We start from the raw sequence: 23,153 nt of genomic DNA on the forward strand, positions 1-23,153 counted from the left end.
AAAAAAAAAATAGCTGGAGGCATCATGCTACCTGACTTCAAACTATACTACAAGGCTACTGTAACCAAAACAACATGGTACTGGTATCAAAACAGAGATATAAACCAATGAAATAGAACAGAGGCCTCAGAAATAATACCACACATTTACAACAATCTGATCGTTGACAAACCTGACAAAAACAAGCAATGGGGAAAGGATTCCTGTTTAATAAATGGTGTTGGGAAAACTGGCTAGCCATATGCAGAAAGTTGAAACTGGATCACTTCCTTACACTTTATACAAAAATTAACTGCAGATGGACTAAAGATTTAAACATAAGACCTAACACCATAAAAACCCTAAAAGAAAATCTAGGCAATACATTCAGGACATAGGCATGGGCAAGGACTTCATGACTAAAATGCCAAAAGCATTGGCAACCAAAGCCAAAATAGACAAATGGGATCTAATTAAACTAAAGAGCTTCTGCACAACAAAATAAACTATCATTAGAGTGAACCAGCAACCAACAGAATGGGAAAAATTTTTTGCAATCTACCCATCTCACAAAGGGCTAAAAACAAGAATCTACAAAGAATTTAAACAAATTTACAAGAAAAAAACAAACAGCCCCATCAAAAAATTAGGCGAAGAATATGAACAGACACTTCTCAAAAGAAGATATTTATGTAGCCAACAAACATATGAAAAAAAGCTCATCATCACTGGTCATTAGAGAAATGCAAATCAAAACCGCATTGAGATACCATCTCATGCCAGTTAGAATGGTGATCATTAAAAAATCAGAAGACAACAGATGCTGGAGAGGATGTAGAGAAATAGGAATACTTTTACACTGTTGGTGGGAGTGTAATTAGTTCAACTATTGTGGAAGACAGTGTGGCAATTCCTCAAGGATCGAGAAATAGATTTGACACAGCAATCCCATTACTGGATATATACCCAAAGGATTATAAATAATTTTGTTATAAAGACACATGCACACGTATGTTTATTGTGGCACTGTTCACAATAGCAAAGACTTGGAACCAACCCAAATGCCCACTGATGATAGACTAGATAAAGAAAATGTGGCACATATATACCATGGAATACTATGCAGCCATAACAAAGGATGAGTTCATGTCCTTTGCAGGGACATGGATAAAGCTGGAAACATTCATTCTCAGCAAACAGACACAAGAACAGAAAACCAAATACCGCATGTTCTCCCAGGGCATGTGTATACCTATGTAACAAACCTGCATGTTCTGCACATGTACCCTGGAACTTAAAGCATAATAATAATAAAAAAGAAGTATTTGTTCATGTGCTTTGCCCATTTTTAACAGGGTTATTTATTTTTTGCTTGTTAATTTAAGTTCCCTACAGATTCTGGATATTTGGCCTTTGTTGGATGCATAGTTTGCAAATATCTTCTCCCATTTTGTAGGTTGTCTGCTTACTCTGTGGATAGTTTCTTTTGCTGTGCACAAGCTCTTTAGTTTAATTAGGTCCAACTTGTCTATTTTTTGTTTTGTTGTAATTGCTTTTGGAAACTTAGCCAAAAATTATTTGCCAAGGCCAATGTCAAGAAGAGTATTTCCTAGGTTGTCTTCTGGATTTTTATGGTTTGAGCTCTTACATTTAAATCTTTAATCCATTTTGAGTTAATTTTTGTACATGGTGGAAGTATCTTCAGCATATATCTAGCCAGTTATCCAAGCACCATCTACTGAATGAGGAGTCCTTGCCCTATTTCTTGTTTTTGTCAGCCTTATTAAAGTTCAGATGGCTGTAGGTGTGTGGCTTCATTTCTGAGTTTTCTATTTTGTTCTATTGACCTATGTGTCCATTTTTGAGCCAATACTATACTGTTTTGGCTACTGTAGCTTTACAGTATAGTTTGAAGTCAGGCAGTGTGATGCCTCCAGCTTTTTTCTTTTTGCTTAGGATTACTTTGACTGCACAACCTGTTTTTTCATTCCATATGAATTTAATTATGGTTTTGACTCTTTTATTATTATTATTTCAATAGTTCTGAGGCAATAGGTGGTGTTTGGTTATATGGATAAGTCCTTTAGTGATGATTTCTGAGATTTTGGTGCATCCATCACCTGAGCAGTGCACACTGTACCCAATGTGTAGTCTTTTATTCCTCACCCATCTCCCACCCTTCACTCAAAGTTCCCAAAGTCCACTGTATCATTTTTATGCCTTTGTGTCCTCATAGCTTAGCTCCCACTCATAAGTGAGAACATGTGATGTTTGGTGTTCCGTTCCAAAGCTACTTCACTTAGAATAATGGTCTCCAACTCCATCCAGGTTACTGCAAATGCCATTATTTTGTTTATTTTTATGACTGAGTAGTATTCCTGTGTGTGTGTGTGTGTGTGTGTGTGTGTGTGTGTGTGTGTTTGTGTACAATTTTATCCACTCATTGGTTGATGGACATTTAATTTAGTCTGGTTTCATATTTTTGCAATTGTGAATTATGCTGCCATAAATGTGTGTGCAAATGTCTTCTTCTTTTCTTCTGAGTAGATAGTAGTGAGATTGCTGCATCAAATGGCGGTTCTACTTTTAGTCCTTTAAGGAATCTCCATATTGTTTTCCATAGTGGCTGTACCAGTTTACATTCCCACCAGCAGTGTAGAAGTGTTCCCTTTTACTACATCTATGCCCATATCTATTATTGTTTTATTTTTTTAATTATGGCCATTCTTGCAGGATTAATGTGGCATCACTTTGTGGTTTTGATTTGCATTTCCCTGATAATTAGTGATGATAACCATTTTTTCATGTTTGTTGGCCATTCGTATATCTTCTTTTAAGAATTGTCTATTCATGTCCTTAGCCCATATTTTTATGAGACTGTTTGGTTTTTTCTTGATGATTTATTTGAGTTCCTTGCAGATTCTGGATAGCAGTCCTTTCCCAGATGCATAGAATAGTTTTTCCAATTCTGCAAAGAATAACATTGGTAGTTTGACAGGAATAGCATTAAATCTGTACACTTCTTTGGGCAGTGTGGCCATGTTTATGATATTGATTGTTCCAATCTATGAGCATGGAATATTTTTCATTTATTTGTGTTGTGTCTAATGTTTTTCAGCAGTTTTTTATAGTTCTTGTAGAGATCTTTCACTACCTTGGTTAGCTGTATTCCTAGGTATATTTTATTTTCTTTGTGGCTATTATAAGCGGGATTGTGTTCTTGATTTCAATCTCATCCTGAAAGTTGCTGGTGTATAAAATGCTATTGATTTTTGTACATTAACTTTACATCCTGAAACTTTACTAAAGTTGTTTACCAAATCTAGGAGCCTTTTAGCAGAGTCGCTCTAGACACAGAATCATATTGCAAGTGAAGAGAGATAGTTTAACTTCTTCTTTTCCTTGTCGGATGCCTTTTATTTCTTTCTCTTGCTTGATTGCTCTGGCTGGACTTCTAGGATTATGTAGAATAAGAGTGGTGAGAGGGGTATCTTTGTCTTAAAAGATACAGAATAGCAGTCTGGATAAAAAGATAAGATTCAACCATCTGTTGTCTTCAAGAGACCCATCTTACACGTAACAACACCCATGGGCTCAAAGTAGAAGGATGGAGAAAGATCTACCATGAAAACAGAAAACAAAAAAGAAAAGTAGGGAATGCAATTCTTATATCAGGAAAAAAAAAAACATACTTTAAACCATAAAAATTAAGAAGGATAAGGCCAGGCACGGTAGCTCACGCCTGTAATCCCTGCACTTTGGGAGGCCGATGTGAGCGGATCATGAGGTCAGGAGTTCAAGACCATCCTAGTAAACATGGTGAAACTCTCTCTCTACTAAAAATACAAAAATTAGTTGGGCATGGTGGCACATGCCTGTAATCCCAGCTACTTCAGAGGGTGAGGCAGGAATCACTTGAACTCGGGAGGCAGATGTTGTGGTGAGCCAAGATCACACCACTGCACTCCAGCCTGGGTGACAGAGTGAGACTCCATCTCAAAAAAACAAAAAGAATTAAGAAGTATAATGAAAGGCATTACATAATGATAAAAGGTACAATCCAATAAGAAGCCTTAAATATCTTAACTATACACAAACCCAACAGTGGTACACCAAGATTCATTAAACAAGTTCTTCTTGGCCTATGAAATGATTTAGACAAACACCCACTACTACTAAGAGACTTCAACACCCCACTGACAGATTAGACAGATCATCAAGGTGGAAAACTGACAAAGAAACTCTGGACTTAAACTCAACACTTGACCAAGTCTATGGGACCTAATAGACATCTACAGAACATTCTACTCAACCACCACAGAATATATATTCTTCTCATCTGCACACAGAACATATTCTAAGAGTCAGCCAGATGCCCAGTTATAAAGTAAGTCTCAATTAATTTTAAAAAATTGAAATCATACCAAGAACACTCTCAGATCACAGTGCAATGAAAATAGAAATCAACAGCAAGTCCTTTTGATTTTTAAGATAGCTGCTGAATAATGTTCTGCAAAATATCATGACCGCCTGTGACTCATGCTTTACAGTAACATATGCTTTCAGAGTTTAATTTGGTTTCGAACAGGAGTAAATGTGCCAAAAATCAGACCGTAAGATATTCATAATTAGAGACAGAACACAATAGTCACCTTACGTGAAAAGCAATTATTTAACATGAATTCACAAATTGCTTGATGGTGTTTTCTTGTGGAGACAGGCACAGCTGCCATGCTGATAAAGTGCCAAATTTTATTCTTTTTTTTTTCCCCTCTGTTTCCAAGAAGAGAAAACTCTTCTGCCTTTTTCTGTAGGTTTCCTCATTCTTTTCAGATGGGTCTACATGATTTAGCAGGTGATTACTGAGGCACCATTGTATTTGTTTAGTGGTGTCTTTTTTTATTGGCCTTTTTGCAATTGAGTGTATATACATGTGCACTTTGTGCAACACATGTGTCTGTGTGCTAGGTGTCATTTTATTGCTTGTTTTCATTATAATCAAAATTTACGTTATTCTGTGGGGGTATGCACATTTTCATATATAATACAAAAGTTGGTATGAAAAGCAATGTAGGTTTAAAAAAGAGTTGTGATTCCCAGTTTTTCAGTGGATTTGGAGAGCTGGTGAAGCTTGCAAAATCTGAGAGAACATTCTACGAACCAAAAGGTTTAGTGCATTATAAGGGATGGGGAGAAGTGGGCACCCCACCGCACTGGGCAGAGCTCAACATATTGGACAAATATACACATTTTCCTAAGGACTTGGAAATCCAGGGATGGCCAGAGAGCAACTCTGCAGAGAGGTTCAGATGGGTTATTTTCAACAAGGCAATGCACGAATTATAAATTCATGGGAATAAGACATCTTCTTGAGACTGAAGAAAGCATTAAAGCATCCCACCTGAGACCATGCCCAAAAAGTAGTGTGTTTATTCACATACATGCTGCATTTATTACTATATGTAGACAGTTTAAAAAAAGAATTTGCTTCCAGGAATACAAAGATAGATATTTTCACTCTGATGTAATAATTTTACAAATACTCTATCTTCTCTGTTAACAGGATTTCCTGTTCCATGCTTTACATAATTCTGATTTTATCTTCTTTCTAATAAATGACCTTGAGAATTGACACAGAGTTCTTCACCTCTGTTTTAGTCTTCTATAACCTGAATACTATGCTTCAAAGTAAGTTTTGCAACTGAATTAAATGTTTGTTTTTAGACTAGTTGCACAAAAGATATTACAACTAATATGTGCAAGGACAATGGATTCATGTTATTTTATTAAGAGAAAGGGCCTATCCTTCCCCTATTTCCAAACATCGACTTTGATAATTGTGTTTTTGCTCCATACCTTCCCTATGTCACTGTAATAAAAGCTATTTGAATGTATCAGCCCAGGAAGAGTTTGTTTCAATATATAAATTACTCTCTTCCATATTTAGGAGATTGTCAACATTGAACATAAACTAAAAAGAGTAACAGGCATAACTTCCCTCTTCTATCCCTGATATATGAACAATACCTGAGTAATTTTAACGGGAAAATTCCCTCCAATTAACTGTGGCAAAGTCTGTATTATGTAAGTGATTTAAAGGGTAAACCTAATTAGCTTGTAGCACTAATCAGTCTTTCTCCCACTTCTTTCATATTGCTCTCATCCAATTCATCACCTAAAATGATCTGGATTGACCTTCCTAAGAATAGTTAAACTTCATGTTATTTTCCCAGCTCAGAAATCACTAGAGGTTCTTCATACTCCTCCATTTAGCATTTAAGAGCTTCAGGTCTTTGATCCAAACCACCTCTCCAGCCTTAGCCTCCATATTCCCTTCCACACACTTTTCACACACCTCAGTGTTCCCTTTGCACCTTATACTTTCCAATGTGTATGGCGGCATCCATATTTTGTCTTTTGCCTTCCACTCTCTTCTCTCCCATCTGCTTCCAGTCTCAATCTTAATAACCTAAGAGACTACTATTAAGCTTTGAGCATTTTGAGAAGAGAAACTATCTTAATTATTTTTTAATCATCTCAGTAACAGAAAAGTCTTAAACCTGGTAGATGCTTACACAAGATTTGCCAGATAGATAAATGGATGGATGCAGAAATGGATAAGATAAGAAGTGGTTGGACCGAAGAGTGAGTGGATAGAAAGATGATGAATCAATGGATAAATGAGTGAATATATGGATGATTCAATGGTTAAATGAATGAATAACTGAATGAATGGCATTATTAACATAATATTTAAGTAACAGAAACCAGATTTTACAAAGGTAGTTGACACTGAAAAATTCTGGAAAAGAACATCCATGAACTCTTTAATTCTGCCTAATTCAACCTTGTTCACAAAGAAATTTTTAAAAGATAACTTTGCTATTCTACCCTATGGCCAAGAGCTATTTAGAATAACTTCTTATTTCTATAATTAACATAGAAATGGAACTTAAATTGACCTCAAATCGATCTATTTCTAAAGTACTACCTAACCAAATCCTCCTTTAACTGACTGAAGAAATATTTGTTCTTAATGGAATAATCCTCATATCAGGAAAATTCAGGTTTTTGGAATCATCAATTCGTGAGCACAAGTCTCCTAGAATCCAAATCAAAGGCCATGAAAGCCAGATACCAGCAGGCATGACCTCTTCTTAGATAGGATCATACAGCCTACTCTTAGCTAACATATAATACTAAGAAGATAATCTGATCTCCAACAAGCCCCAGATCATGAGCAGCTACTGTGATACAGGAAGAGGGGCCAGTTCAAACCAACGTAATCACCACAATAAACACACAATTTGCAACTAACAGATAAGCAGAAAAAATTGTTTTTAAAATTGTTTCAGGAAGCTCATTTTCTGTATGTAACATTCCATTAACTTTTTTTTTTTTTTGGTAGCTATATTATACGTTTGCTTATCTTATATCTACTATTGACAACGGTCTGCAGTTCTTTCCATATGTGCTTCTGGTAGTTCCAGCCCATCAGGGAAAAAGAATTAAAACAGATGAGTCCTGAACAGCTGTACTAGAGGGGAGAAATCGAACTCAGTCTTGGGATATCATGGGACGCTCCCCAAAGAAAGCACCAAACAAACATAGATCTGGATGAAAGTTAAATGAGAACTTCAGGTAAGACAGGAAGAGCTGCACGCACAAAGGCTATCATCTTTCAATGATGTCACATTCAGAGAACCACAGGAAGTTCAGTGAGATGGCAGCCTAGCAAGGAAACAGAGTTTAAGGCAGATAAACCTGGAGAGTAAGCAGGGTTGACATGGTAAAGAACCTTAAAAAAATGGTAAAGAAGGCCAGGCGCAGTGGCTCACGCCTGTAATCCCAGCACTTCGCAAGGCCGAGGCAAGTGGATCACCTGAGGTCAGGAATTCAAGACTAGCCTAGTCAACATGGTCTAACCCCATCTCTACTAAAAATACAAAAAAAATAGCTGGGTGTGGTAGTGTACCCCTGTAATCCCAGCTACTTAGGAAGCTGAGGCAGGAGAATCTCTTGAACCTGGTAGGCAGAGGTTACAGTGAGCTGAGATCGTGCCATTGCACTCCAGCCTGGGCAACAAGAATGAAACTTCATCTCAAAAAAAAAAAAATTGTAAAGGAGTTTGTAATTTATTCTGAAGGCAGTGAGGAGTCATCATGTTTTAAGCAAAGGTGTAAATTTTTAAGCCAAAATATGTTTTATACTTGATCTTAGCCAAAAGCAATCCAAGATTGGTTTTAGAAAGGTCACCTTGGGCTCCAGTGTGGAAGTTATATGAAATGAAACAGACTAGAGGAGAATCAGGACATAGGGGAGATGGGTGACAAGATAGGAAGCAGTGGGGAAGACAAGTCCTTTACCTCCCCAGGGCTGTTCCTGTAATCCAGTCTAACCCACCATGGACCATGATGGTGATGGCTATAAAGACCAGTGACTCCAACTCCCTGAATGTCCCTAAACAGAGTTCCCCATGATGGACTCTCAAATTCTCCAACTCTGCTTAGCACACTTGCCAGTCCTTCAGATCTATTTGTTTCCACTCCTTTAACTAAACCTGACTTCCCCAGCTTGACCTTGGCCTTTTCTGAGAATATCAGCTCAGAATCACCCTCTAGTCATTTACATTCCTGGCCCCCTTCTGTGGATACCTTATCATAGCTCTGCCTCCTGGGGCCCAAACCCTGATATTATTTGCCTCCAGTTTCCCTCAAGCAGGGGCTTTATACAGAGGGTTTTCTGCCTCAAAACTAAATTTCTGCAATGGGTTTTCTACAACAAATATTTCCATAACTGTGACCAAATGTATAAAATTATGTAAAAATACTATATATAGTTGTTTTATATAAATAATAATTGGCTATTATATTAATGTGTGGCCAAGTAAATGATACAGATACCACATAAAATTGCACTTTGAAAAACATTTCTTTGGAAAGGAAATGTTAGAGGGGAAAAGCTGTATTGCCCTTCATAGGCATACTTTTACATAGTTGTTTTCATCATAAAGTATGTATGTTTTTTCAATGTAACATTGTATTACAAGTATTTTCCAATTGCTACAGCCTGATAATTAACATTTCAAACAACTTTGTTCTTTCTGCTTAGGTGAGTTTGCAGTACCCCTCTAACTGAACCCTTTGTACTTACAAAACCAATTATAGAAAAAGTACACACTGGGGGCTTCTTTCCTTGGAAGAGTCTTTAGAAGACGTGGGAATCTTGCAGGCTGCCACGTGAGGACGTAGATACCAGGATCTTTGCAAAGTTGTACGCTCACGACGAGCTTCCAGTTTTGTCCCTCTCCTTGTGCCTCGTGTACTCCTTTATTGCTCATCAGTTGTCTGCTTCTGTCTAAAGCAAACTCTCTAAGGCAGTGGTTCTCAAACTTTGCATGTTTCTTTTGCACTATATACATTGTAGATTGACACAACCATTGGATTATTTGTGGTTATGAATGATTCCCAGCAAAATGGCTTTAATTCAACTATTTCTTCCCACTCAAGAAAGCATACTATAATGAGAGTTAAAGTGAGAAGACAGTGAACCTATTCTTAAACATTTTTAAAATATTTGCAAAATCTTATACTTTATTGTACAAGGTACTTACAAAAAATACTTTTAAATAATCACAGTGCACCAGTGTGAGAAGATTGTGTGGTTGGGAACGATGTCCTGGGGACCAAGAAGCTTGTCTTATTCATCTTTGCAATTTCTGTCTACAGAGACACAGGAGCCCCAGGGAATAATGAGAGGAGAGAAAAAATAGAAAAGGGAAGAAGATAATGTAGACGAGAGGAAAGGAGGCAAAGAGAAAAGTAAAACCAAGTAAATATAAAGGTAAGAACAGGGCTGTGTGCAGTGGCTCACACTTGTAATCACAACTTTAGGAGGACAAAATAGGAGGATCCCTTGAGCCCAGGAGATTATGGCCAGCATAGGCAACATCGGGGGACCCTGTCACTACAAAATAAAATAAAAAATATTAGCTTAGTGTGGTGGTGCATGCCTGTGGTCCCAGATAGGAGGCTGAGGTGAGAGGATCACTTGAGTCTGGAAGGTTAAGCCTGCAGTGAGCCATAATCTCACCACTGCACTCCAGCCTGGGCAACAGAGCAAGACCTTGTCAATAAATACACACACACACACTCACATACACACACACACACAGAGAGAGAGAGAGAGATCAGCATGATTAACTAGTAGCAAATGAACTAAATGAAACATGAAAAAACTCAAAAAAAAGAACTAATATTCCAATATAGTAGTCATGTTTAAATACTGTTCTAAAACAATTGTTATGAGACATACTATTGGGCTATAATTCCTTCTAGGAGCTAAGGAATAAAGATCTGATGCCTGCACAAGTGTGTGTGCAAAAGATACAAATTAACTGCTAGATTGTCAAGATAACTTTCTAGAAGGAATGACTAAATGCAAAATATTTCAATCCTATTCTCCTGTCTTATATTCCTGGTTACATTCATGTTCCAAAAGCTCATCATCATCATAAGATGGTCAGAAATTATATTATTTGTATCTAAAATGTATTCATTGGAGCCAGAGGGATAGCTTTATGTATAATGAAGTATTGAACTTGATTAGACTCGGTATTGAATTATTAAATCGCTCCTTAAAAAAAGAGAAAAGAGATGTTGCTCAGAAAAGCAACAATGGATAAATCTGATTGAAAGCCCTATTTTTGAACAATCCCTTGTTCTATTCAAATCTCTTTAAATTCACTGAAATGAATTTGAGTCCTGTAAAGGTCATGACTCAAAAAAGAAAAACCCAAAATTGATTTAAAGGGGCTAATCAAGGAGATGTGCAGTACTTTTCAAGAAACAACCTTCTGAAATAGAAGAGAATTGGCCAACAATTCCATTTTACTAGGCCACACGTTAATATAACAGCCAATTATTGCTGAACAAAAGCAATATCCCAATTCATTCTTTTTCACAAGGTAACGACTCTGGCCTGTGAGTTGAGAAAATAAAATGATGGACTAGACACACGCCACAGAGGAAAAGTGTGGAGTAGGATTTGGGGCTTTTTACCGGATGCGGTACATTTCATTAGTGGTTCTGAGTCCCCTGCTGGGCTCTTATTTCTAAGCCTTTTGTGTGGGATTTTCCTTTTAAAATGATACCTCAATGCAAATGTCCCAGTGTAAGAAAACACTTAGCACATGTCTAAGAAACCTGTAGAATGGCTATGGAAAGCACAGAAATTTTTTAAAGCAAAAATAAAGGGAATAAAATGGAATATTTTAGGCTGCCGTAGCAGGTGGGTATCTGGTGGTAGAAAATCAGCTCCAAAACAACGAAAACTGTAACTATAGCAAGAAAAAGGACACTTGTGCTCCAATCATCCCAACAAAACTAAATTGCAGACCTGGGAACATTAAAAAAGAACCAAAAAAAAAAAAAATAACACCCTTCAAAAGAAAAATAAAACAATGCTCCCAAAATAGGCCCGATTATGTGGGTCACTGCGTACTGTGTATTTCCCCTGTAGCATTTTATCGTGGTTACTGTTGCCAGGGGACACTTGATGCTCTCATTATATATGTTTGTCTTTCACATCCACATTGGAGCCAGTTTTTTCCCTTCGATGCCCCCAGAACTGTAACAGAAATAAAAATAAGGAATGGACCCCATTATTACACAAATACCTACAAAGCAGAGGGAGTGACCCCCATGGGTCACCGTGTTGTCCCTGGAAGCATTGATGCCCTTGCCCTGGGGCCCCCAGCCCTTTGTCACAGGGTCAAAGCCAGGACCTCAGCTGAGTATCCTCTGTGAAGAATTAACAAGTGTGACAATTTGTGGGCCCTCCCCCCTTGGCCCCTGGTCTGGCCTGCCTGAATGCTGTAAATAGAGACATCTGGATAGAGCCCTTTCACTGCAGTAATTGAAAATGAACACGGATCAAGTTCTGGCCTGTTGTATTCATAAATCTTGAGGCTTAATTACATTAAAGGGAAATCTAGGGCCCAGCACTATGGAAACTGCAGATTCTATCAGGCACTTGAATCATGAATCTTTAAGATAAGTGGGTTTTCTCTCCCCACCCTATCCCCTACTCTTTAGCAGAGCTGAATGGGAAATTTTCAAATCAAGTCTTCCAGTATTAATGCACCAGGAAACTTCTGAGAATATTTTGTGCTCTACTGTTTGTATGTATACTTCTATTGCATGCTCACTGGGTGACATCTGCAGCATTCCTCAGAGCCGATCAACATTTTCAGACTTAAAATTAGCCACATTTCTATGAGTACCGAGGACAGATTTGACAGATATGTAAAATATGTTTTTCCCCCAAGTTGAGCAGAAAGTGCACGCCTCTAGTTAAAATTTAATGAGTTCCAAAAAAAGAATTATGGCAATTAAACATTCCAAATAAAGTCAAAGCTCTCGGCATCCCCTCTAAAGATAACAAGTTGAGAATTAGACTCCAGAGTACTTCCACTGAAATTTATAAATAACACATCACATAAATTTTTTATCGTTTAGTATAAAAATTTATTCAATTCCATTACCTGAAGATGGAGTTCATATTAAATGCATGACAGTATGCATTCTATTTTTTTTTTTTATAATTTGGTGTATTGGGTGACATTTGGACCATTTTGGCAAATGAATGAATGGAGGACATTGCAACTTAACTTGGTAGTAATGCATCTACATCAATCACCATGCAGAAGTGAAGCCTTTTGAGCAGAGGATCCAAAGTGATTAAGATCCCCTGCACATGGTGCCTCTTCCCATTTGTCACATGCCGTGGGCACAAAATAAATGCTGTGAAGATGAGCTAATATATGAATATACAAAATGAATCTGTATCTCTGGGGTCAGCTATAATAATGAAAATATGTTGCAACTATCCTTTTGTCTTCATTCATTTGTGGTGATTTTAGCAGCTAATAAGAAAATCACTGGGTATAAAAACATACTGGGAGCCAGGCGCAGTGGCTCATGCCTGTAATCCCAGCACTTTGGAAGCCCAAGGCAAGTAGATCACAAGGTTAGGAGTTCAAGACCAGCTCGGCCAAGATGGTGAAACTCCATCTCTATTAAAATAAAAAAATTAGCCGGAAATGGTGGTGGGTGCCTGTAATACCAGCTACTTGGGAGGCTGAGGCAAAGAATTGCTTAAACCAGGGAGGTGAAGGTTGTAGTGAGCCAAGATTGTGCCACTGCAATCAGCCTGAGTGACAGAGCAAGACTTTGTCTCAAACAAACAAACAAACATGCTGGGTGACTGGCAAGATGGCAAGATAGGAGCAGCTCCGGTCTGCAGCTCCCAGCGACATCAATGCAGAAGGTGGGTGATTTCTGCATTTCCAACTGAGGTACCCAGCACATCTCATTGGGACTGGTTAAACAGTGGGTGCGACCCACAGAGGGCAAGCTGAAGCAGGGTGGAGCAAACCTCATCCAGGAAGTACAAGGGGTTACCTCCCTCCCTTAGCCAAGGGAAGCCATGAAAGACCCTGCCATGAGGAATGGTGCATACCAGCCCAGATACTACGCTTTTCCCTCAGTCTTCACAACCCACAGACCAGGAGATTCTCTTGAGTGCCTACATCACCAGGGGCCTGGGTTTCATTCACAAAACTGGGTGGCTGTATGGGCAGTCACCTAGCTAGCTGCAGGAGTTTTTTGTGGTTTTTTCTTGTTTTCTTTTTTCATTCACCAATGGTGCCTGAAACACCAGCAAGAAAGAACCATTCACTCCCTTGGAAAGGGGGCTGAAGCCAGAAAGCCAAGTGGTCTAGCTCAGTGGATTCCACCCCCAAGGAGCCCAGCAAGCTAAGATACACAGGCTTGAAATTCTCATTGCCAGCACACCAGTGTGAAGTCAACATGGGATGCTTGACCTTGGTTGGGGGGTGGGGAGGGCCAGCATTACTGAAGCTTAAGTAAGCGGTTTTCCCCTCACAATGTAAAATAAACCACTGGGAAGTTCGAACTGGGCAGAGCCCACCACAGCTTGGCAAAGCCCCTGTAGCCAGACTGCCTCTCTAGATTCCTCCTCCCTGGGAAGGGCATCTCTGAAAGAATGGCAGTAGCCGCAGTCAGGGGCTTACAGATAAAACTCCCATCTCACTTGGGGGAAGGGGCAGCTGTTGGCACAGCTTAAACATTCCTGCCTGCCAGCTCTGAAGAGAGCAGCATATCTCCAAATACACTATTTGAGCTCTGCTAAGGGATAGACTGCCTCCTCAAGTGGGTCCCTGACCCCCAAGCCTCCTGACTGGGAGACGCCTCCCAGCTGGGGTCGACAGATGCCTCACACAGTACAGCTCTGGCTCATGTCTGGCAGGTGCCCCCCCATTCTAGGAAGAAGCTTCCAAAGGAAGGAACAGGCAGCTGAGAGATTCTGTCACCACCAGACCTGCCTTATAAGAGCTCCTGAAAGAAGCACTAAATATGGAAAGGTAAAACCAGTACCAGCCACTGCAAAAACATACCAGATTGTAAAGACCATTGACACTAAGAAGAAACTACATCAACTATCAGGCAAAATAACCAACTAGCATCATAATGACAAGATCAAATTCACATATAACAATATTAACCTTAAATGTAAACAGGCTAAATACCCCAATTAAAAGACACAGACAGGCAAATTGGATAAAGAGTCAAGACCCATCAGTGTGCTGTATTCCGGAGACCCATCTCACATGCAAAGACACACATACATTCAAAATAAAAGGATGGAGGAATATTTATCAAGCAAATGGAAACCCACCCCCAAAAAAAAAACAGGGGTTGCAATCCTACTCTCTGGTAAAACAGACTTTAAACCAAGAAAGATCAAAAACAAGCATTGGGATCAATGCAACAAGAAGAGCTAACTATCCTAAATATATATGCACCCAATCAATACAGAAGCACCCAGATTCATAAAGCAAGTCTTGTTTTATGAAGATCTACAAAGAGATCTACAAAGAGACTTAGACTCCCACATAATAGTAGTGGGACACTTTAACACCCCACTGTCAATATTAGACATATTAACAACACAGAAAATTAATAAGGATATTCAGAACTTGAACTCAGCTCTGGACCAAGCAGACCTAATAGACATCTACAGACCTCTCCATCCCAAATCCACAGAATATACATTCTTCTCAGCACCACATCACACTTATTCTAAAATTGACCACATAATTGGAAGTAAAACACTCCTCAGTAAAGGTAAAAGAACAGAAATCATAACAAACAGTCTCTCAGACCACAGTGCAATCAAATTAGAACTCAGTGTTAAGAAACTCACTCAATACCACACAACTACATGGAAATTGAACAACCTGCTCCTGAATTACTACTGGGTAAATAATGAACTTAAAGCATGAATAAATAAATTCCTTGAAGCCAATGAGAACAAAGACACAACATACCAGAATCTCTGGGATATAGCTAAAGCAGTGTTTAGAAGGAAATTTATAGCACTAAATGCCCACTGGATAAAGCAGGAAAGATATGAAATCAACACCCTAACATCGCAATGAAAAGAACTAGAGAAGCAAGAGCAAACAAATTCAAAAGCCAGCACAAGACAATAAATAACTAAGATCAGAGCAGAACTGAAGGAGATAGAGATACGAAAAACCCATCAAAAAAATCAATGAATCCAGGAGCTGGTTTTTTGAAAAGATTAAGAAAATAGACCACTAGCCAGACTAAAAAACAAGAAAAGAGAGAAGAATCAAATAGGCACAATAAAAAATGATAAAGGGGATATCACCACGGATCCCACAGAAATACAAACTACCATCAGAGAATACTATAAATACCTCCATGCAAATAAACTAGAAAATACAGAAGAAATGGATACATTCCTGGACACATACACCCTCCCAAGACTAAACCAGAAAGAAGCAAATCCCTCAATAGAGTAATAACAAGTTCTGAAATTTAGGAAGTAATAGCCTACCAACCAAAATAAGCCCAGGACCAGACAGTTTCATAGGTGAATTCTACCAGAAGTACAAAGAGGAGTTGGTACTATTCCTTCTGAAACTATTCCAAATAATAGAAAAAGAGAGAATCCTCCCTAACTCATTTTATGAAGCCAGCATCATGCTGATACCAAAACCTGGCAGAGACACAGCAAAAAAAGAAAATTTCAGGCCAATATCCCTGATGAACATCAATGTGAAAATCCTCCATAAAACACTGGCAAACTGAATCCAGCAGCACATCAGAAAGCTTATCCACCATGATCAAGTCAGCTTCATCCCTGGGATTCAAGGCTGGTTCAACATACACAAATCAATAAACATAATCTATCACATAGACAGAACCAATGACAAAAAACACGATTATCTCGATAGATGCAGAAAAGCCCTTCAATAAAATTCAGTATCCCTTTATGCTAAAAACTCTCAATAAACTAGGTATTGATGGAACATATCTTAAAACAATAAGAGCTATTTATAACAAATCCACAGCCAATATCATACTGAATGGGCAAAAGCTGGAAGCTTTCCCTCTGAGAACCAATACGAGTCAAGGATGCCCTCTCTCACCACTCCTATTCAACGCAGTATTGAAAGTTCGGGCCAGAGCAATCAGGCAAGAGAAACAAATAAAGGGTATTCATAAAGGAAGGGAGGAAGTCAAATTGTCTCTGTTTGTAGATGACATGATTGTATATTTAGAAAACCCCATCACCTCAGCTGATAAGCAACTTCAGCAATGTCTCAGGATACAAAATCAATGTGCAAAAATCACAGGCATTCCTATACACCAATAACAGACAAGCAGAGAGCCAAATCATGAGTAAACTCCCATTCACAATTGCTACAAAGAGAATAAAATACCTAGGAATACAACTAATAAGGGATGTGAAGGGCCTCTTCAAGGAGAACTACAAACCACTGCTCAAGGAAATAAGAGAGAACACAAACAAATGGAAAAACATTCCACGCTCGCGGATAGAGAGAATCAATATCATGAAAATGGTCATACTGCCCAAAGTAATTTATAGATTCAATGCTATCCCCATCAAGCTACCATTGACTTTCTTCATGAAATTAGAAAAAAATTACTTTAAATTTCATATGGAATCAAAAAAGAGCAGGATAGCCAAGACAATCCTAAGCAAAAAGAACAAAGCTGGAGGCATCTCAATACCTGACTTTAAGCTATGCTACAAAGCTACATTAACCAAAACAGCATGGTGCTAAAACCAAAACAGATATATAGACCAATGGAACAGAACAGAGGCCTCAGAAATACATCACACATCTACAACAATCTGATCTTTGACAAACCTGACAAAAACAAGCAATGGAAAAAGGATTCCCTATTTAATAAATGGTGTTGGGAAAACTGGCTAGCCATATGCAGGAAACTGAAACTGGGACCCTTCCTTACACCTTATAAAAAAATTAACTCAAGACAGATTAAAGATTTAAATGTAAGACCTAAAACCATAAACACTCCAGAAGAAAACCTAGGCAATACTGTTAAGAACATAGGCATGGGCAAAGACTTCATGGCTAAAACACCAAAATCAATGGCAACAAAAGCCAAAACTGACAAATAGGAGCTAATTAAACTAAAGAGCTTCTGCACAGCAAAAGAAACTATCACCAGAGTGAACAGGCAACCTACAGAATGGGAGGAAATTTTAGCAATCTATCCATCTGACAAAGGGTTAATATCCAGAATCTACAAGGAACTTAAACAAATTTACAAGAAAAAAACAACCCCATCAAAAAGTGGGCGAAGGATATGAACAGACACTTCTCAAAAGAAGATACTTATGTGGCCAACAAACATATGAAAAAAAGTTCATCATCACTGATCATTAGAGAAATGCAAATCAAAACCACAATGGATACCATCTCATCACAGTTAGAATGGCTATCATTAAAAAATCAGGAAACAACAGATGCTGGAGAGGATGTGGAGAAATAGGAACACTTTTACACTCTTGGTGAGAGTATAAATTAGTTCAACCATGTGGAAGACAGTGCAGCAATTCCTTAAGGATCTAGAACCAGAAATATCATTTGACCCAGCAATCCCATTACTGGGTATATACCCAAAGGATTATAAATCATTCTAAAGACGCATGCACAAATATGTTTATTGCAGCACTGTTCACAAGAGCAAAGACTTAGAACCAACCCAAATGCCCATCACTAATAGACTGGAAAAAGAAAATGTGGCACATATACACCATGGAATACTATGCATCCATAAAAAGAATGAGTTTATGTCCTTTGCAGGGACATGGATAAAGCTGGAAACCATCATTCTAAGCAAACTAACACAGGAACAGAAAACCAAACACTGCATGTTCTCACTCATAAGTGGGTGTTGAACAATGAAAACACATGGACACAGGGAGGGAAGCATCACGCACTGGGGCCTGTTGGGGGGTTGGGAGCTAAGGGAGGATAGCATTAGGAGAAATACCTAAGGTAGATTACGGATGATGGGTCCAGCAAACCACTTTGGCCCGTGTATACCTAGGTAACAAAACTGCACATTTTGCACATAAAGTATAAATAGAAAAAGAAACATGCCAAGAAACTATGAGAAGAATATAATACTAGTTGACATTTATCAAGAATCTAATCTTTCAGACATTGTGCTAGATTCTCCAAAGATGGTCTTCCAAATGCTTACTGGCATCCATCAAGGGAGGTATCATTATTTACATTTTCTAAATTAGGAAGCCATGGCTCAGAGACCTTAGGAGACCAAGACCACACCTAACAGTGATGGAGTTGAAAATTAAATAGAGGACATTTTGACTCTAGAGTCCATATTATTTCCATAAAGCCACAAAAATAGCTAGCCTTTTATAAAGATCTACCCTTTATAAAACACTTTCCTATATGTCACAAATGGCAAAATACTGCAGTCAGACCATGACTCTGGGTTCAAATCCTGCATCCTGCACTAACTCGTCACAGCAAGTCAACCCGAGCTCCTCATACTTAAAATGGAAAATAGTACTGACAGTAATAATGAAAACCAACTATGAGGGTCATTTTGAAGATGAAATGAGACAATATGCACATCTGCATTATGTACTCTGGCCCACATAAGTGCTTAAGAAATAATCATTCTATCATTATTCTGTCATTCACACAAGCTTTTAATGAGCATTTTCTATTATGATTTGACTTTCTACAAACCTCTTAATGTTAGCAGTGGAACATATCCAAGTCACATAGCGCCAAAGTATGCTACTGGCGGCAAATCCCTGTGAGCCTGCAGCAACCTCACTTCTTGCCTCCTCAGGAGAAAGAATTTGACATGAGCATAAGGCAAGGGAGAACAAGGCAAGTTTTAGAGCAGGAGTGAAAGTTCATTTTTAAAACTTTAGCACAGGAATGAAAGAAAGTAGAGTACACTTGGGAGAGGGCCAAGCAGGCAACCTGAGAGATCAAGTGCAGTTTGACCTTTAACCTGGGGTCTTACATGTTTGCATGCTTCTGGGGTTGCATTACTTCTCCCCTGCTTCTTCCTTTGGGGTGGACTGTCCACATGTGCCGTGTGTTTTCTGGAGCTGTACCTATGCTCACTTAAGGCATTCTTCCCTTACCAGTCAAGTGTTCCTATAAGGTCATACACCAGTTAAGCTCAGCCATTTTGCCTCTTACTATGTATGCTTGACCCCACTCACCCGACTCCTAAGATCTTATCCACAAGATGCTGATCACCAGCCTTAGGTGTTTCTATCTATTGGAAGACAGCCTTTCCCTGGCACCAGCTGCAACCAATTATTATTTTAGAGAGGCAGTACAGCAACCGCCTGACCATCACCTGTTGCTTGCCTGACATTCCTGGTTGGCAGTGAGGGGAGGGGGGCCTCTTCTGCCCTGCTCATATTTGACTACCTACCTACTATAGCATTAATAAATGCTTTCTAGAACTGAATTTGGTGTGCTGAAGAATTAATGACATACAATAGGAGGCTTCTGCTCTCTAAAGAGGCTTGCTGTCTAATGAGAGAAATAATATATAATACTCTATGTTATGGGCTGAATTATGCCTGTCTCCCAAATTCACATGTTGAAGTCCTCACTAGTACCTCAAGTTGTGATTATTTAGAGATAGGGGACTTTAAAGTGGTAATTAAGTTAGATAGGTTAATACCAGTGGGTCTTAATCCAATATGCCTGGCATCCTCTTAAGAAGAGGTTAGAACACAGACATACACACAGAGGGATGACCATGTGAGGACATAGCAAGAAGGTGGCCATCTGCAAGCCAAGAAGAGAGGCCTCAGAAGAAATCAAACCTGCCATCACCTTGATCTTAGACTTCCACCCTCTAGAACTATGAGAAAATAAATTGATGTTGTTTAAGCTATCAGGTCAGTTGTATTTTTTATGGCAGCACAAGCAAATTAAAACACTATACAAAATAGATTAAAACCATAATGAAAAAACAACCCAAAGCCCAGGACTCCCAGTGAAATATAAGCTTTCTTTACATCTCACACTATATAGTAATTATTCATTTACTCCTCTGTATTCCCCAGGCCATACCTTCCCAACAGTAGGATATAGATATGTTTGCTAGGTGTCTCTAGCACAATTCCTGGCCCCCGATAAATATTCATTACATAATAAATTCACAAGAAAAGAAATTATTTCTCCTTCCTTTCTTGTGTTTTATTGTAACCAAATCATTGATGAAAGAAAGTTCTTCTTTATACAAATACTATAGCTAACATATTGCAGAAGGAATGATAAAATGCAAAAATGGAGCTGGAACAATTATTAATGAATTATGAATGAGGAATTCACAAAGAAAGGATCATGGTGACACCATCTGAACTCACTGATCAACCTCAGGATATATAAAACACACAGAAGTAGATATTATGTGCCTCATAACGTGATTCAAAAAGAAGGTTATAGCAACATCTCTGAAGTACAATTCCCTAAGAATTGTACTGATATCTAATTGAACCTGAAAATCTAACTACCCATTTGTAAAATGATAGGGAATAGAAGAACAAGTTAAAGACACAACAAAATCCAGGAAGTAGGAGAGACATTTACAAAGAAATGACCTATATTCTCTAACAAAAGAGTGATATGGGTTGAAGGAACACATTGTTATAAAACAGCTGTGAACTTAAGGGACATAATAACACATACAGAATACCCAACTTGTTCAGATAGTGACTCAATTTTACCAAGTGTAAAAATGAAATGTTTGAGGCAATCTTGGAAACAGAAATATGGACTACATTGTGCTGACAAATGACTTAATTTTGCTAGGCATAATAATAGCATGGTCAATATGCAGAAATATAGAGATGTAATTGTAGATATGGATATAAATAGCCTTATCAACTAATAATGCATCCTGAAGAATTTGTGAATAAAATAGCATGATGTTTGAGAACTTCTATAAGAGTTTTAATACTAACTTGATTCCCTTAAATGCTCTATCAAACCTGGCAGGTTTTGTTTTGTTTTTTAAAGTGAAGACATTGGTAACACAATTCTCTTGGTTAAGAGGCTTGCCAAGGTCAGTCAGGAAGTGGCAGGGCCAGCTTCTTCAAATTCCTCATCTAGCACAAGTGGGTACTTTACCATAGACCCGTAACTTCAAGAAAGGAAAACAGAGGCATAAATTTTAAATTAACATTTGTTATTATGCAAGTGGTCTTATTGAGTGTTTTACGTGCACTACAACCCATGAGATGTGTGCTGTTAGACCCATTTTGCCGATGAACCAGAACTCAAAGAGGTTATATGATTTGTCAAGAGTGGCCCAGGATTAAAACCCAGATTGGCCTGACTCCATTTAAGATGAGGTACAACACCACACAGTGGCTTCCCTCTTGGAAAATTGCAATGTGTAGTAATTTAGGCCAAGTTCTACAGTGGAAAAAAAAGTGTTTAAATTCCTTCACCAATCATTTCTCAACTTCTGACCATGGAACCTTTCTTTTACACTTAGCATATATTAAGATTACATGTGACCACAGGGTACACAAGAATTGCTCCAAGCTAATAATGGGTGAAATCTTACTATATTTCTGGTATGTTTGAATTTGGGAATATTAATACATGCCATAATTATTATTAAAAATAAACTACTTTTCATTTACTTAGCAAACAGTTAACCACATGTGCCCAGCATCGTTTTTAATTGATAGGCACCAATTTTACTCTGTTAAAAAGCAAATATTGTTTCCTCCCTAGTTGGACTCCTAAGTACTGTACTTTCCAAATAGTCCATGAGGTTTGAGGCACCCTTCTCCAACCTAAGTTCATTGGAAAGTTTATTTCCTAGACTAGTGGACAGAGAAGGGGAAGGAAATTTACATTTTGTCAAATTACCTGATGATTTAATGCAACTGGTAATACCACTACAAGCTCAAACCTTTTGGTCAAATTTTGCAAAAATAGTTGAAATATTTTTTCCTGTAGATATAACGCCTTCAACCTGAAACTGATTATTAAAAGGAAAAGGAAAATTAAGCAACAATTTCACACTGGGCTATTTCCAGAAATGCCTTCCTCACATAACCAAAAATTTCTCACCTCCTTCTGCCCACTTTTCTCACTCATTTCTGAACTCAGACATCTCTGTGGATCTGACACACAGGAGCAGCAGCCTCCAATGTAGTGAGTAGCACCTAATGGAGTCAGGTATGAATGACTGAAGCTCACCATGGGAGAGTCCTCAAAAGCGGCAGTGGTGAGTTGAGGACTGGGGGACATTGGAAAGCAAGCCCCATCTTCAAGATATGCAGAACAACATCCCTTCTCTCTCAGGTCTGGCACCATATTCAGATGAGCAAATGTGAAAACAGGAAATGTGTTCTCAAATGACAAAAACTTCTCTTGAGAAAAGGGGAAATCTGAATCCAGTTTAAAGAAAACTCAGTCATTAAAGACAAATTATTTTCTCTTAGAAATCAAAAATCTGGCCCCAGCATGCTGGCTCATCTCTGTAATCCCAACACTTTGGGAAGTCAAAGCTGAAGGACAGATTGAGGCCAGGCATTCAAGACCAGCCTGGTCAACATAGTGAGACCTCATTTCTACAAAAAATTTAAAAATTAGCCAGGCTTGGTGGTGTGTATCTGTAGTCCCAGCTACTCAGAAGGCTGAAATGGGAGGATCACTTGAGCCCAGGAGTTTGAAATTATTGTGAGCTGTGATCACA

General features: G+C 38.4%; 1 protein-coding gene across 3 annotated transcripts in view; it reads right to left on the reverse strand.

Moving 5' to 3' along the window:
- CUNH12orf42 (chromosome unknown C12orf42 homolog) overlaps positions 1-23,153 on the reverse strand; it is a 192,329-nt gene that overhangs the window by 118,952 nt on the left and 50,224 nt on the right. Inside the window, exon 1 of one of the 3 annotated variants that reach the window (XM_037742782.1) lies at positions 22,526-22,707. The exons of the other annotated variants lie outside the window; for them this stretch is intronic. Coding sequence (XP_037598710.1) covers positions 22,526-22,705 — 180 coding nt within the window. The 5' untranslated portion in view covers positions 22,706-22,707. Of the gene's footprint in view, positions 1-22,525; positions 22,708-23,153 lie in introns of those variants that run through there. 3 annotated transcript variants of the gene reach the window in all.

Source organism: Cebus imitator, unplaced genomic scaffold (genome assembly GCF_001604975.1).
Source record: "Cebus imitator isolate Cc_AM_T3 unplaced genomic scaffold, Cebus_imitator-1.0 Scaffold8, whole genome shotgun sequence".
Classification (NCBI taxonomy): domain Eukaryota; kingdom Metazoa; phylum Chordata; class Mammalia; order Primates; family Cebidae; genus Cebus; species Cebus imitator.